General features: G+C 45.2%; 1 protein-coding gene across 4 annotated transcripts; it reads right to left on the bottom strand.

Annotated features, from left to right (window-relative positions):
* Positions 1 to 479: 479 nt before the first annotated feature.
* Positions 480 to 16,204, bottom strand: LOC124379413 (TBC1 domain family member 8). Of its 4 annotated transcripts, none has more exons than XM_046839774.1 (19): positions 15,492 to 16,203; positions 12,986 to 13,096; positions 12,742 to 12,849; positions 12,306 to 12,534; positions 11,943 to 12,159; positions 11,375 to 11,582; positions 10,645 to 10,809; positions 10,246 to 10,371; positions 9,108 to 9,234; positions 8,766 to 8,974; positions 8,566 to 8,683; positions 8,113 to 8,398; positions 2,717 to 2,819; positions 2,541 to 2,639; positions 2,388 to 2,456; positions 2,103 to 2,307; positions 1,640 to 1,735; positions 1,429 to 1,550; positions 480 to 1,312 (listed from the first exon to the last, which is right to left on the bottom strand). In XM_046839774.1, the coding sequence occupies exons 1-19, from the start codon at positions 15,516 to 15,518 to the stop codon at positions 1,013 to 1,015; spliced, it is 2,925 nt and encodes a 974-aa protein (XP_046695730.1). In that variant the 5' UTR covers positions 15,519 to 16,203; the 3' UTR covers positions 480 to 1,012. The 4 variants fall into 4 exon arrangements, 3 of the variants coding, with proteins under 3 accessions (XP_046695730.1, XP_046695713.1, XP_046695722.1); XM_046839757.1 differs by having other exon boundaries at positions 12,731 to 12,849; positions 15,492 to 16,202; XM_046839766.1 differs by having other exon boundaries at positions 2,541 to 2,636; positions 12,731 to 12,849; positions 15,492 to 16,202.
* Positions 16,205 to 17,358: the final 1,154 nt, after the last annotated feature.

Below are 17,358 nucleotides of genomic sequence, written 5' to 3'. Positions count from 1 at the left end.
TATCTATATCCGATGCAGAGAAGCTCTTCCATGCGTTCATGACCACCAGAATGGACTATTGTAATGCATTACTGTCCTGCATCATTAATAAACAAGCTTCAGTTGGTTCGGAATGAGGCAGCAAGAGTTCTTACAAGGTCAAGAAAATATGATCATATAACCCCGATCTTTTAACACGCTGCAATCCGTCACGCTCCATGAGATCTCAAAACCCTAAACTTCTAGTAGTTCCTAGAATAGCAAAGTCCACTAAAGGTGATAGAACATTCCCACATTTAGCCCTTATCCTTTGGAATAGTCTTCCTGGCGGTGTTTAGGGCTCAGACACGCTCTTATACACTTTCACACCCTTCTCCCTTGTTCAACCTTTTTTCTTTAGTGTTTACCTGCTCAGGGGTTAAATAGTTTGTATTTATTTGAATTGTTTTCCTCGTTGTAATATAATTCGATTGCAAGGTTTAACCCACAATAAAGCACAGTGCAGGTTTGGTGAGTGTTTATTTATGGGGAAGGAGTCACAAGAACAGAAAGGCACAGTGGTGTGGGTTAAAGTGGTCATGTACAGTAAATGGGAGGTAATCTAACGCTTGCATAAGTTAATACTTGATTGAATTTGTCCACAATGATGTAGGTGCAAACAATGGAACTAAAAATAAAAAGCTGATTACATTACATTCAGTTTGCATGTCTAGGTTGTACGAGAGGAGTCGACATGCGAGTCAAGAGTTTAAAAACACTAATAGCTGTTTTCACATTTTTTCCCCACACGTATCAAACATGTGGCATAGGTTGTCCTTGTAATAAGATACATGCACGGTGTCGATTTCAGTCACACGCATGGTGCGGCTCAGTGCAAACTTCAAATCTGTGAGTTGCCTGTGAAATTTGGCTTTAAAGTAAATAAATTTTGTGTAAAGTTCCTTCAATAAGATTATTCTTGCAAAGATTCGTTACACGGCACGAGTCACACGGCTTCTCGGATCCGGCTCGAGTCGAACGGCAAGCGTGTGCGTCAGGAACCGCACGGATCCAGAGTTTTTTTAGCGGAGGAAATCTTGCTGCCCAGGTCCGGGTGCATTTCCAGGAAGTCGACCAGCGCTCGTTCCGTTAGAACAGAGGCCAGGATCTGCTCAAAAGTCACCGTCCCGTCCGAAGGCTCCCGGGTATCCTCCGGTTCCCGGTTCTTGTGCGCGGCTTCTCCGATTCTCAGCACCAGCCCGGTGACCGCTCCTACCGCTTGGATGAGTTCGTTCTCATCGGGAGTGTCGTGGCACATCGTGCAGAGGGTCTTGCAGAACTGAATGAACTCGTGCTGTAAAAAAAATAAAATGGGTGTGTGAGAAAACAAAGGCTGGCTAGGCTGAGGTGGTCAGTCTGTGTGCCTGTCTCCCTTTTCTCCACACACAACTGCTGCCTGACCTCACTCACCTGCTTCATGCCAGGCAACAGCTCCTTGCTACGCTCAGCCTTGGCCAACTCCTCCCTGAGCATTTGCTGCAGCAGCTCGCTCGAGCTCCCGCCCTCTCCTGCCCCTCCAACAATGCACCCACCTGCAAACAAAACAACCCGGTCTCTTCTCCAGCCCCCCAAAACCCTAACCCTTTCATTGAAACAACACCATGAAAAGACACACACACACCGAGACTCTCCGTGCTCCGGCTTCCTTCTCCAGGGGAAATGTGCAGCCGATACAGGAGGCGCACCTTCTCCGTCAGGTCGTCGCCGTACACCGTATCTAGAGGCGCACACGAACGGACAATTCAATCAAGTTTTATTTGTAAAGTGCTTCTCACAACAGACATTATCTAAAAGCAACTTTACACAGAAAACTTGCAGTTACAGAAATACGGTTCAGGCCAAATGTGAGTTTGAAGGAGGTTGGCGCATGGTAGGGTTTAAGGGGTGATCGGGATAAAACATAATAACGTCTTTTATTAAAACAAACAAATGCCGAATCCAAAAGTGGCAAATAACAGCAGCAGCAAATCAGTACATGTTTATGCATATATCGTTTTATACCGAATGAAATAAATTCTATATTCTAGCCGTGTCGAGAAAACTGCCAAAATATATATGCCGAATAAAAAGGAATCGAACCAAACCTATCCATCGCGCAAACCCGTCAAAGGAGACAAAGTTCGTTCCTTCGGGGTCCAGCAGGTCGAAGGTTCTCTGAGCCAGGGCTTCGCCCGGCCACGGACTCAACCGTTCGTGAAGGGTCCCGAACTGGACCCTGTCGAGTCGGTATCCTTCGGCGCGAGAGGAACTCTCTCCGTCTCCCCGATACAATCCGGTCAAATGCTCCGTCTGAAAAACACGGCGGCGGTCACGAGGGGCGCTACTCGACGCAGGCGTCGGTTCCTTAGCGACACACGCAGCAAACGCACCTTAAAGACTTCGTAGAGTTCCGACAGGTCCTCTCGAGACAGGGACAGTCCGGACGACGCCAGCCGTAACTACGGAAGGTCAAACACCGGTCAATAAAACAAGCGCTCGTTTTTGGTCGGCGAGAGCGTGACCCGGCGAGCGTCTACACTCACCGTGTTCTCTTTAGCCGTGTCCTCGTGGGCCTGAAGCACCCGGATCCTGTGCCTCGATCTCATCTTTTCCAGCCGCTTGACGGTCAGGTCGCCGAACTTCTGCGAAACACACGCGCTCGTTAACTTCGTATACGCCGTTTTACGTACGTGTCCGAGTCGTTTCCGGCCGCACGCACCTCGTAAGCGGAGGCCAGGAGACCGGTCATCTGGATCGGCGCTCGTCCCGCACGCCGGGTCTCCTCCTCCTCTTCGTCGTCGTCTCGGACGCGCTCCAGGAAACTGGGAAAATAAAAAATGTCACAGATACTGGCAGCCTTGAGAAAATTTGCTGGTGAACAGAAAAAAGTGCATAACATTTAAAATTTATTAAATAAACCATTTAATGGAACTATATAATTTAGTTGGAACGTACTTGACAATCTAACTGCTTCACTATGCAGAGTAAAGCTGCGTTTGCCCAAATAGTCTCAAGTCTAAAATGGCAGAGTATAAATACCCGTCACCTGCACAAGCGTCGTATGAAAAGATTATTATTGTAGAATTCCCGACATTGCAATAAATTTGAGCATTACTGTATAACCGATCGCACGATCTTTGAGAAGGGGGTTAGGGGTCCGATCGGTGAGATTTGATTCGTCACTGCGGAAAGCACCAACAGTCTCGCCGATCTCGGAACCTGCGTTTATAGCATAACACAATTTTGTGGCTGCAAAAGTGCATAACTTACATTAGACTCCAGTCAAGCCACACAAAGAAAATAAAATTCTATAAAAGAGCAGGACAAAAAAACCCTCAAACACAACTAAACAAACAACTATGCCACATTACACTCAACTCAATCAAAATGGGTGTCTGGGACGATTTTGCCGCACGATTGCGAGTGTTTTTTTAAAATGATTCTCTACTGAATCCTCGGTTTAGACCAGGGGTTTTCAACCGGTGGTCCGAGGCCCCCTGGTTGCCCGCGGCGGCATTGCACGTGGTCCGTGACATCCTACATAATTTCACTATTAAAATCACTTTTTTTCCATAATTTATTTTTCCAAACATTTCCAGAATATTTGCACATTAGTGGGAAAACTGAATTTAATGAAAATATCTAAAATATTCAAACTGACACAGGATAGGCTAGCTTTGCACCTATCAGGCCTATGCTTTGCTAACGTTGTGTTTTGCCTCATATACGTACACATTCATCTTGCACGCGAAATAGACCAGCATCTCGGAGTTAAGAAAACACATTATTAAGGTTTTATTGAATAGATGCTTAATAGTTTTGGTGAATTGAAATTTGGAGTGGAGCTGTTAGCTAACGTTTCTAACTAAGGTGAAGTTTGCTAGTCAGCACCAGCATGGATCGCTTTTTACAATAGTGGGCGCAGATTACTTGTTAGTCAGAATGGTGGACCCTGGCACAGAACCAGTTGAAAACCCCTGGTTTGGACCATATTCGGTGCTTGTACCTTTTTATGGGACGATCTGCAATAAAATGGCTCGTACCTCCTTTAAATGGGTTTGAGCGCGTAGTGCAGAAACACTGTAATTCTAGGGACGTTTATTATTATTATTATTTCGCCGCCATAAAACTGATCGCGCAGACAAAACCGCAAGGCCTAAAGATCTAAACCTTGGCCAGATAATGGGGCTCCATTTGGGGAGAGATTCATAAAGTATCATCATGTGAAATTTCACATGGGTCAAAACTAAGTAATTCCCTGATTCGCTCTACAAAGTCTGTCTTTTCCACAAAATGCAGTCATGTCCAAAACCTACTTTTGCAAAGTAGTGCGAGGTTTTTCGCCCGATCAGAACCGGACCGGTGCAGAAATGTTCCCTGCACAGTGAAGGGTGAGAGGTGCTGAAACATTCAAAGTACAAGGTCTTTACTAGTGGAAATGTGATAATAAATGTGATAACTGGAAAGTGATCACTCCCACAGAGGTCATCCCAGACCCTCCGTGAGCAGTCAAGGTAGATATCGGCACTGCATATTGTCAAATCGATCGCCGAATAGGTACCGTGACCTGGGTCAAGATGTGTTTTTGTCCCATCATTTAGCAAACACAAATCATTATTTCCTATAAAAGCTTTCGTTCTTTTTCCTTCGACATCACATCGTTCTTCACATCCCTATAAAGTATTACGACTGTTAAAGTCACCCGTGAGTTTTGGTATTGTAGTTGTGAAACAAGTTTATCCGTTTCCCGAGGTCAAATACTTTCATACGGGGGAATGTAAATAGAACATACTGTTATAACTCTGCGAAGAGTAATTTGAACTGCTACTGCTTGGAACTGGGTATCCAACGCTATATGACTGTGAATTATATTTTTCACCAAGACCGCTGTTCCCCCAGAAGGCCGGTGGAGATTTGGACCATACGCACTGTACATTTTGAAATCTTTAAACCTCCAGGCATCTTTTGGAGATAAGTGGGTCTCCTGAATACAATAGACAAGTGGACTCAGATCCGCAGTTAACTGTTGTAATTCCGCAAAGTTAGTTTTTATCCCTCGACAATTCCACCGGATTATTATGGCTACTTATCCCAAAGCGGGAAAAATGGGAGCGGGTCCTTTGTTTTTACACTTAGGGGAGAGACTGCGGCTACGACTAAGCACAGTTTCAGTCATTTCAACGTCTTTTGGATTATCATTTTCCTGAGATCGGCGTATCTCCTGACTTGAATGTTGGGTTACTGTGCTTTGGAATTTTTTTTTCTTTTGAACCGCTTTGTTCCAGTTGTTCATCTTAAACTTGCTTGGTCTGAATGTAAACGTTCCTTGTTTTTTGGGAATTCAAATTCTTTGTGCTGCTTATGTCTTTGGGTTTATCTGTAGATATCCAATTTAGAGCCATCTGACAACTACTGGTATGTGCCTTATATACTGTCTATAACAGGGGTCACCAACCTTTTTGACACCGAGAGCTACTTCTCGGGTACCGACTAATGTGAAGGGCTACCAGTTTGATACACAATTCTGAAATAACAAATTTGCTCAATTTACCTTTAATTATATGTTATTAATAATTCATGATATTCACCTATATCAGTGGGCCAAAACTCAAAACACACTTTAGGTCGTGGGCCAAACAGGATAAACATTTCTTGAACACACTAAAAAAAATTTTTTTTAACATAAATATGAATAAAAACAAACAGGAATATTATTCCAGAATAAATAAACTAAAACTTTAAATAAATATATAAATATCTCCTGTCAAAATGATACAAGTTAGAAATATGAACATGCTGCGAAAAACCTGTAAAAATTGTGCTTTTAAGTAAACGTTAAAATAACAACAAATCTAAACAATCAGATTTCTTTGCTCTTATGCCATTTTATAAAAAAATAATCAACTTTAAATAACTTAAAATATTTGGCTCTCCATAAAAATATCTCCAGTCAAACACCAGACGTGTCACAGCTTCAACATGCAGCTCTTCAGAAACTCTCCCTCAGTAAATAACCTGCTGATGTGCCTTTGATTTCTCCTCTGTTTTCACACCAGCTTCACTTTGTGATTTTGCTCTGCTGAAATGTCAGATTCTTCTTTAACTCTTAGATACTTTCTGTATCTTCTGCTCTGCATTCAGGGTTTTCAGCTTCTTCTAAAGTTTTGTCCCGTTGTTCCGTCTTAGATTCAATTCCTTAATTACAGCCACATTCGCGCCACTAATAAGACACACGAGTTTACCGGCAGTGTCAGTAAACATCTATTTAGAATCCTATCGGTTTTGAAAGGCTCTGTTTTCAGAATCAATTTTCCTCTTCGCCACGGAGAGGCGCTGTTTCACAATAACTGTACAATAGGGTTAAATACGTCAACAAAAGCTCGACTTGATTGACGCTGGAATGTTCGCAGGTAGTCTAGCGTTCAGTGAGACAGCTGAAGCGCTGCATTATGGGATCTGTAGTTTGTGTTTATCGTCGCTTCATATCGCCGGGCCATTAACAATAATTATAGTAGAGCTATATAGAATCATCTCGCGGGCCGGATATAATTGTACGTCGGGCCGGATTTGACACCGGGTTTGACACCCCTGATCCATGTGTAGACACTGATCACGTTAATGATTTCTCACAATAATTATCAACAATGATTTAACAAGGTAGGAAACAGCTATTTTTAGAAAAGGCTCGCGGGCGACTCATGTGGTCCTTGTGGGCGACCTTTTGCCCGCGGGCACCACGTTGGTGACCCCTGGTCTATAACAACATCAGAATAAGACTACTACTTCAGGGTAAAAGCAGGGAGTCCTTCAACTAATTTGCGAGCTTCAACATAGCTCACCTTCCTTGTGTGTTTCATTCTTTATATTTCCTTCTCTTTAATCCAGACAAGCTGCGTGATCTCAAGGCAGTTTTTGCATTTAGAGGGTTTTGTACAGGTTATTTCATGATGCTCTTAACCACAATTCCGGCAAACCGGCTAATTCCTACATCCTGCAGAACCGTGACCGAACTTCTGACATTTTAAGCATCTCAGTGGATTTGGTATAAATATATCCACGTTTCATTCTTTCTGGTGGTCTGTTAAAAGTCAGATGGCAGGCCCTGCCATTGTACTGTAAATTGTGAAAAATAAAACGTAAAATAACATAAAATGAGCAAACCGACAAAGAAAAATGTTTTATGAGTGTTTAAATGTGGAACATGATTAAAAAACAACTTGAGGTTTTGAGTGATTTTGCCTTTACTTTTCTCCAAAACTCCACAGTAAAATTATTTGAAATGTAAGATAGTAAAAGACAGGGACACTGTGCGTCTGACGCAGCAAAACCGAACCAATTCCAAATTACAGATGACACTGTGCCTTTCTTGGGAACGAGTTCTTCTGCTCGCTGCCATGTTGTTTGTGTATCTCTATGGCAAACGCGCGGGGGGAGGGAGGAGGGCTGAGTTCATTCGAAACTATGGAAGTCCAGAGGGGAGCGTTGGCGGACATTAAAGAAAAACCTGATTTTTATTGAAACAGATCGATGTAAACTACACATTCGAGTTAATCGATAAAATCGATTTATGACCCAGCACTACCCAGTTTCAATTCTGAGGTTATATCAGCTTCATCCATATCCTGCAGTTCTTTGGCACGGATTACGCCTTTGCTATTGTTCAAAGAAGGACGACAGAAGGCTTCCATAGCTATACCAGCCAAGGTATACCACGCAAACCCATTAGCTTACCGCGCCGCTAAACCCGCTCCAACCCTAACCCTAACCCGTTACGACACCGCGTTTTGCCACGTGGGCGGAAACATGAAAAAAAAAAAAACCCTGCAACACGGGCATGTTTAAGGGGAAAAAAAAAAAGTCAGAAATCAGCTGTGCGAGGTATCGAATCGCTCGTCTCTCCGAGTACGGTCGCATTTTGTGGTCGGCACTAAAAACAATACGGCCGGGGTGTGGAGTTTTGCACCGGCATGCACTACTCACATTTTCTTCAGGAAATGTCACATTCTAGTTGGATAGTGAAGTTTTCAATCTCACGTGCAATTAAGTCTAATCGAGTGGAGTGTCAGAAAATGACAAACCGTAACCATAAAAGACATAACGGGTTAAAACATATACCTGGATAGAATCATCAGAGACTGGCCGTCGTCGGTGCTGGTGCAAATATCTTCGACGTTCGAGTCGAGCACGGCGAGCCCCAGCTGAAATATTATTTTCGCTCCGTGGCAGAAGAAGCAGTCGAGGACGCGCAGGCCGCTGCGGAACGGTACGGAGCTGAGGAACAGGGCGAGGAACCAGGAGAGAGACAAAGACGAGAGAGCCGTAAGGTCCGGTACTCGCTCGGCCAGGTGGGGCAGCCGCTCGCGGATCAGCTCCTCGAACACGGAGCAGTCCACCTGAGCTCCTGAAAGAAAGAAAGACGGGGGAGAAGGGTTAGAGGCACACGCTCAGGTCGCGACCTCGTGGCGCTAAACTGGCAACGGTGAACCAAGCCGCACACAAGAGACCGCTATAAATTTCAACAAAAACCCCCTACGGAACAGTTGTGTTTTTCCTCCCGCACACACTCACCTATGACCCTGCGGTCAAAGTAATCGGGCAGCATCCTCTCGCACACCGTGACCAGCAGCCAAAACGCTTCCTCCTCTCTGGTGTACAGCAGCAAGAACGACGCCAAGATGTTCATAGACTGCGCACGCAAACGAACGAGACGATGTGAGATACGGTTTTGCGTCAGCGGACGGACCGTTTGTGCGGGTGCGCGTTTGTACCTGGCAGTAGCCGATTGCCGGGTTGCGGGCGGCGTAGGCGTTAAGCACGCGCCGCAGTGCCGCGATGCCGGTCTCGCTCTGAAACGCGGCGTGTTCGGGCAGCGAGCGCCTCAGGTCTCGCTCGATCTCGTCGCTCGTCTGCTCGTTCGACCTCGCCGCCAGCAGGTCGGAGTAAGAGGGTGAGCGGTCGTTCAGATAGGAGCGCGTCTGCAACGCCAACAAACAAGTGCACACGCACCCTTCATCATCAGTGTATAAAAAATTCTATAAAAAAATAAAAATTTCAACACACACACACACACACACACACACACACACACACACACACACAGTAGCTCTTACCTGAAAAGGCCAGCCACATCTCTCCTCGCAGCGACTCTGGGATGCCCGCGGCCACAAGTTTTCGTGTTTTTTCTGTGCGGAAGGCGGGCACACCGCGCCCAAACTCCTCCAGATGCTCCTCCCACAGCTACGACAAACGTGAAAGGCCTGATTAGAAGACAAGGCAGGACCTTGGCCCCAAACGCTTGCAGGGTTGATATACAAAAATATCGTAGCGGTGAAAAGGAGGACCACCGTTGCCCCTTGTTTCTCGTACGCTTCGGGGGAAGTGGATGTGATACCGACCACGTACATACAAAACAAAAATTATTTGACATTTGATCTCTTCAGGGGCTCTTCCGGTGCCTCACTTCCTGGCAGGGTTCAGCATAAACAGCGAGCTTTTTAAATGAGTAAGAAATTAGACCGAAATAAGGTTAGGGTTAGCATTAGGGTTAGCGTTAGCACGCACACCGTGTATGTACATGTTCACTGTCGGAATGTATTCAGACCTCCTTAACTTCACTCAATTTTGATACTACAGTCATTCACATTGTGTTTATGGCGTCCTGAGTGTAGGAAAAATTTGAAAAAAATAATTTAAATATGGTCTAAATATTTTACAATTAAATAATCCGGGGTGAAAACAAAACAATCATGTGTTGCAGCAACACTTGAAAATGAGCTCAGACGCCTCCGATTTCTCTTGATGTCCAACCGTGTTTCCATTTGACATGATTTGGAAAACACGTTTCTATAGAAGGCCCTGGTTTGCAAGCGGTTTAAGAGATTGCCGGTGTTTCCACTTTTGGCTACAACACATAGTGTTGTTTGTCGGTTGACGTTGGATGATTCGAACGGTTCCGTACGACAGGAGGAGGCCACCTTTTTTTAAACCAATTCTCTCTCGTCCTCTTCAGCGTGAGAGCTTCTGCTCGTCTCGTTCGTTTGCGCCTTGCTCGTTGTTAGATGTGTGGATTAATCAGAAAATTTTTATCAGAATCAGGCTGCAACAAAATTTAAAGAAAGGAGGTTTGAATACCTTTCGAATGCAGTGTTTTATAACTCGGACAGTATTGCATTACATAAATTTTCTCATAAAAAAAAAAAACAAAACAAAAAACAGAAAAACAACATACACATCGGTACTCGTACTTACGCGCCTGCGCTCTGGGGATTCCGATCGGCCGGACAGGAACGTGGCCGTTAACGCTTCCTCGAGAATCACAGGACGGGCCGTCTCGTCCGTGTCGTAGCAAAACGTGTAATACGGGGTAGAGGAAACCTACAAGACAAATGTGCATAAAGGAGACATTTACATTTGCAGCATTTGGCAGACGCCCTTATCCAGAGCAACTTACAACTGCAGGGGAGGGTTTTTTTTTTAGGGCTTTTTGCTCAAGGGCCCAGCAGTGGCAGCTTGGTGGTGGTGGGATTTGAACCTGTTATCTTCTGATCCAAAGCCCAATGCCTTAACCACTGAGCTACCACCTCCCATGGTTATAAGCGATAAAAAGATTTGGCGAGTGAAGAGATCAGCCATGCCGAGGTACGGTACCTGGGTGTTTTTGACGGGCGTGGCTCTGAGACGAGCGTTCAGGTCGTCCACCAGCCGGTCGTGGTGAGCCACTTCGATCAATTGGAAAGCGCGCTTGGAGCGCACGCTGATGATCACGGGGTTTGGCAGAGCGCTGGTGCTCTCCGCTTTCTCCACGGACTGCACCTGAGAGAACGGTATGAAATCGGTCACGGCGTTTGTCACGGTACGGTCGCCATTACGGTTTTTACCGGCCCGAGGCGTGGCTCTTTTTACACACGCGGGGTCACGCTGTTTAAGAAAAACCTGGCTTCGGAGTTCATTAGTTTCCTTCGAGTTCTAAATCAAGCTGTTTTTTGCACTTGCTAGACAGAAGCGCTGCTGCGAAGCCTCCACAAGACTAGTTATTTCCTGTTCTCGCTTTCGCCTTTGGTGGGTGAGAAGCTCTATTTAAAACCGTTCTCGGTTTTACTCTCTCTCTCTACAAATTAATTAGGGGTTGTGGGGGGGGAACGCTGGAGACTCCACCCACGTAATAATAATCGCACGGCAAACTTCTCGACAAACTCTGGCGGATGCCCGGTGTGACCAGAACGTGTTTGTGATACAACTCCCATATGCCTTTTCTTTTTTATTATTATTTTATGTCTACAGAAAAGCTTGTAATCAGGGCTCCGCTGAGAGTCTTGATCGAAGACTTTTCAAAGGCATAGAAATCGTAGATATTTACAATAGTCGCTTCGGGCCGTACCTCGGTGAAAGGGATGAGGAGGGTGCAGTGTCCCTCCTGAAGGCTGCTGAAGGCCATGTAATTTTCTGTGACGTAGAGAGTCCCGGCCGTGTGACATCGGGCGTGAGGCGTCCAGGCTGAGCATCGCATGGCTTCCTTTAGCGTCTCGGAACGGGGGAGCCCGAAGAGCGAGAGCACGTACTGGCGCAGAGCCTGCTGCTCCAGGTCCCTGTGGAGTGCAACACACACAGCTCTAGATTAGAGTGCAGGCCTTGACTGCAGCCATTTTATAAACAAACACAGAGTTAATAAAGCTCGAAAGCACATATTATACCACACATTAGCATATACACACACGCGCGCGCGCACATACACCAGACACGCTGTACAGGAGCTACTTATTCTGTACAGCACTAAAAAGGAGACTCACTGCTTACTTTTTTCTGTTCCTTCTTTGTTGTTTCTCTTCCTTATCTGTACATCCTTCCTTTCATTTAAAGGAAGTGAAGCAAAAACATAACCCGCACACTGAAGAAGCTCGAATTTACACGCTTTTGATTGACAAGTTTCGGCAGAGGGGGGTCCGTACCGTTTTGTGACGTCGGAAGCCGGACGGCCGTCGTCAAAGAGTCTGCGCAGCGCCGTGTCTGCCAACTGTGTCATCGCCGTCGTCGCTTCTTCCACGTCGAGGAACATTGAGAACTCGTGCCGCTTTCTCCGAGTTCGGACTCGGACGGCGTCGTTGACGAGGCCGAAGGTTGCGCGCTCCAGCGCCGTGACTTCCGCCCACGGGATCAGCAGCTTTGCTGTTGAAACGGGAGGGGGGGTAAAAATTTTTACAATTTTTCCTTAAATTAATGTAGCAAACGACACCGCAAAGTAAAACGCCTTCTATTGTGATGTAAATTTAGCGACCGGAACGGGATCGGACGAGAGAAACTAAATCGCTCACCCTCTTTCCCGAGCATGGACGAGTAGAAAGCCAGGTGATTGGTGGAAAGGTAGAGCCAGCCCTGACGTGGCACTCTGCCTTTCCGGCAGCAGCAAGAATAATGAGCCACCAGTTTTTCTGTCGGCGGCAGGCCGAACCTCTGCTCGAATCGCGCCGTCGCCTCGCGGAAAGGGGTCGGGTCTTCTTCCGGCGACGCCGGGCCCGTCGGCGCCTCCTCGGCGATCAGGCCCTGGAAAACGATGCGGCGTTTGATGAGCGATCGATCGATGGTCTTTCGCCATCGACAAACACATTTATGTAGGTGAGAGTGAGGATTAAAATAAAACCTCGAGTTTAAGATGGCTTATTAAATGCGGTTTAAACAAAAAAAAAGGTATTAATCTGCCATGCGCCTCAGTGTTAAAATACGAATCGGCGAGATAAACCTTGACTTTGCCTTGCGCAAAACTTGCGGCGTCCAGTTTGTTCTCAAACACAGACATGTAGGGCAACAGGTTCTGGTCCAACCAGTTCCAGTGTTTCTGAACTTCTTCAACTGTGGTTCCTACACACAAACGAAATATCAAATATATAAACAAAAGTATCTAAGCCATTATAACAAAAGTTGCATCTGTGTAATGATATTCTATGACATGAGTGTTCAAAGTGTAATGCTTGCAAACGGCTGTCAAAGTTCTTGCCGCTGGCGATGACCCAGCTGTTCTGCGAACCAGGAACTTGCAGTAGGATCCGAAACGGTGCGACTCGTGCGTTCGAGTCCAACACGGTGTCCAGCGCTCCCACCAACATACCTACACACAAATATACACATTTCCATGAGTCTCACAAACAAGCAAGTCATGGGCCATACCACAAACCACGCCGTAGACAATGACCTGACTTCCTTTTCCTCATGTTTCACTTTTCTTTTGTGTTACTAAGAGGTGCTGCTCTCCATCTGCAATCAAACATTTTCTAAACTGAATATATTGAGGTACAGTTTCCAAAAGTCCATGAGACCATCAGAGAGTGACCATGAGAGGGAAACACCACATCTTTGGGGCAAGACGGACAATGGAAAAACACACCAGACTGAGACATTGACAGAATACTTCTAAATATTTCTACAGACAAACCAACCATAAGAGAGAATATCAAAGACAGAAGGATCATCGGATAAAGAGACTGAGAAAGTATCTCAATAATGCAAAGCATGAAAAGAATCCAGTGACACCAAGCTAGCCCCCAGCCTGGTGGACCACGCCACGCCACGTGACATTTCCCCCGTGTGGTCAGCGATAACTTTAGGGCTGTAACGAATTCGACAACATTTATTTCCTTAATGCTTTATTCAGTCTATTCAAGTAAACACCGAGCACCGCGTTTCCCACTGACCATTTTCATTGATGCACCACCCACTAAACTAAACACAGAAGATGCTGCAGAACAGGAAGTAAACAGTGTCGGTCGAGGAGAAGATTCAGGTCAAAGAAAATGCCAGAAAGTTTCCCAAGTTTGGGATCATTTTAAACTAAAACAAAGAAAACACTACAGTGCGGTTACTGTTTTAAAGTCTATTGAAATCGATACTATTATTACAGTGCTTTCAAAAGGTTCCTCCACAGTGGCTGCGAAGAGCAGATAGTGGAGTCATGATCTTTTGGCTACTCTGTCTCCATACCCATCTGTCCTCTACAGCCGCCTTTTTCAAACTGCATGTCTTCCCTTACCACATCCATAAATCTCCTTCCTCTTTTCCTCCTTCCTGGTGCCTCCATCCTCAGCATTCTCCTACTGATATACCCCATGTCCCTCCTCTGCACATGTCCAAACCATCTCAATCTCACCTCCCTCACCTTGTCTCCAAAATGTCCTACATGCGCTGTCCCTCTAATAAACTCATTTCTAATCCTGTCCATCGTCATCACTCCCAACGAACATCTCATGTATGGTATCATCTAGGAAACGAATCGAAAGGCCTCTGGACGTAAAGATTTGCCAATCGTGGGTTGAGCTCTGGGACTCCAGGAAGAACGAGCAGAAAAGCAGGCCGAATGCATCCGCAAAATAAGGACAATCGCACGAGTTCTGCAAAGAGAAAAATGGAGAAAAACCCACCACAACACGACTCCAGGCTGAAAGTAAGGACGCTAGAAAATGCCACCACCGAGTCTCTGGAGAGTTCATGATCGCTCGCAGGAGGAGACAATAAGAAGAAAGGGATTCTTGCAAACTGCCATTTGGCTTTTCTACCAGCAAAAGGAGGAATGTGAGATGGCGAAGAAAGAGAATCGTTTGTTCTCTTTTTACACTTTTTTTTCCCCTCGTCATGGAGATTGTGTCTGGGCTGTCCGGGAATGTGCAAAAAACACCCCAAAAAAAGTAGGACAAATGTGTTGCTCAGATAAAAAGCTGTTAACATTAGCCTACAGTTTCACCGCATATCCACCAGACTGTGAGTTTGGTCTCCTGAGGGTCACGGCCCGTTGCTATCTTAAACAAATACACCAGGCCCTTGCTACGACAGGTGCAAGTTCAGCTGCTGCCCGAGACTGAAACAGGAAGGTGGAGAAACTATTTCCCAAATCTGGTTTGAAATAACCGTTCTCAGTCAAGACCTGTAGATTATTAAACGGGTCACAAGTTTGATAGACTTTTGCTTTTCTGTCTATGCGACATACACACTTCCTCCTCACACCCTTCCTGTGTATTTTACAGATTAACAGAAGCTCTGGGGGGATTGTAGACAAGACGGGGTTTTATTATCTGGAAGGAGTTTGAGAATTTGGATCCCTGGTTTTATTTTCAGTCACACAAACTCACTTTTTTCAGCCTGGAAATGAAAAAAGCTGAAACGTGAGACTTTCCAGAATAGAAAAAAAAACAACACTGAATAACAACACTGAATAAACCTCGTACTCAGATTCTCAGTATTTTATATACACGGATAATGTGTGTGTTTGTGCGTGTTTGTTTCTGTGTGTTTGTTTGTGATTTGCATATGGAGCTGCAATGTTCTGCAATGCATTTTTGACAAAAACAAAGAAAGAAACTGATGTAATTTGTTCCTAAATACAGAAACAGACTTTGCCTACTTGTTTTTTAATGTTACAATGTATGCAATTTATACAACAGCTTCTCACACACACACACACACACACACACATCAATAAAAACGCTTTTCAGCCTGGTTTTTAATGCGCGTACCTGCGAATCTGCTCCCGGTGTCTCCATGTCCTCTTCTCCTCTGCAGCAGGAAATAGTCGTTGGATTTCTCTGTGATCCAGAGGCTCAGCGCGTTTTTTAGCGACACTTCGGCCGGATTCAGCCACATCTCTTTCCCCGCTCTGTCCCTCTCTACACCCCGGCGCAGCTCTGGAGGAACCCAGCGGCTCGCGTCACGTCACGCCCCGATACCGGAAGCACATTCCCCGCTGTCCCTACATCCCGTGTGCGACACGCTTTTAGTGCGGTTCTGGTGTTTAGCGACCAGTTTCAACTCACCGCTCTTATGCTTTGGGATTGATTAATTTATCTCCACCGTTGTTTGCTCACCAAGAGATCTAGAAACTCATCTTCCCCGATGCACTCTCACTCTCACCCCGCCCCGGGCTGGGCTTCCCCCCGCACAGGAATCCTCCAGCGTCTTTTCCTCACTTTACACAAATAAAGGCTGGACTTTGCTTCCGTCAGGAATCTTCTCACCTACAAACTATACAGGTTTTAAAACGCGTGCGCACACAATGAACCGTGAACAATGTATACATATGTCTCAAATAAATGAGCGGATACAGTAACAGTTATTTCTTGAGTCTCCGACCAGGATTAACTCACGAAAAAACATGGTTTGGAGATACCAGTCCATCTGCAGTCCTAAAACCGAGGAGCGTTTCAGATTATTTGGCGAGTTAACGACACCTAGTGTTCAAACCAGGAACTTCACTTTCTTAACTGTAAACCTGCTTTTAGGTCTAAAATACTCGTGTGTCACGGTTTAGGCCTCGACGTAGCACTGAGACGAGATCACTTAACCCTAGAGCATCCTCAGCAGTGTCGAAGAGGGATATCCATAAAGTGTCCTGACTCAGGCGAGGCCTTCTTTCTCAACTGAACCCCTGAAAAGGGGACAAACGAGAATGCAGAACTTAAATTTTTTTAAATACAGGAGGTAACCAAGCACTAGGGATGAACAAAGGGCTAAATCAAGGCTTGGGAAAAGCTAGGAAACTGGACCAAGTATAACAAACAAACATATGCTAAAATGTCCAACTCATAGAGACTGTCACTTACTAAGATCTAGTTAAAGAGCTAGATAACTAGAGCAGCAACCAAACAAGGAGCTTAAATAATGTGTAAATTATGTGAATCAAAATCAAGTGCACAATTAACTCGGGAAATGGCCGTGACAGCAAGAGAAACGATTCCCTGCAGGGGAACCGGTATGGCAGTGGGTTTGGTGGTCTGAATTGGAAATATTCATGACGTTTCATTGTGCATTTTATTTGTTAACTTGGATATAAAGTATAAATATACTTTATATGAATATAGCCTGAAAAACTATTTGTTTAGTCACGAGTTTGAAATTTTTTTTGTTTACAACTAGGTACTGCGGAGTTTATTTATAAAGTATTATTATTATTAATAATAAATATTTTTAGATTATAATGATTTTCTTTTGTAATTGCGCTATTCTACGTCACCCAGACGATGACGGGTTCCTTTTGAGACCGGTTCCTAATACAGCGTTTATGAGATCGCTCTTTTCTGAGCCTGTTTCTTCCGACTGGAGTCAGATGTTGTATATGCTGTTTAGAGACAGTGGCACTGAGTAAAAGACAGGAGGTGGAGCTGGAGGTAGCAGAGCTGAAGATGCTGAGATGTTCTTTGGGTGATGACAATGGACAGGTTTGGAAATGAGTTTATTAGAGGGACAGCACATGCATGTAGGACGTTTTGAAGACAAGGTGAGGGAGGTGTGATGGAGATGGTTTGAACATGCGCAGAGGAGGGACATGAGGTATATCAGTAGGAGAATGATGAGGATGGAGTCACCAGGAAAAAGGAAAAGAGGAAG

This window comes from Silurus meridionalis, chromosome 3 (genome assembly GCF_014805685.1).
Source record: "Silurus meridionalis isolate SWU-2019-XX chromosome 3, ASM1480568v1, whole genome shotgun sequence".
In the NCBI taxonomy this organism is placed as follows: Eukaryota; Metazoa; Chordata; class Actinopteri; order Siluriformes; family Siluridae; genus Silurus; species Silurus meridionalis.
Note: the sequence above shows the minus strand (reverse complement) of the source record. Positions and strands in the feature narration are given on the sequence as shown.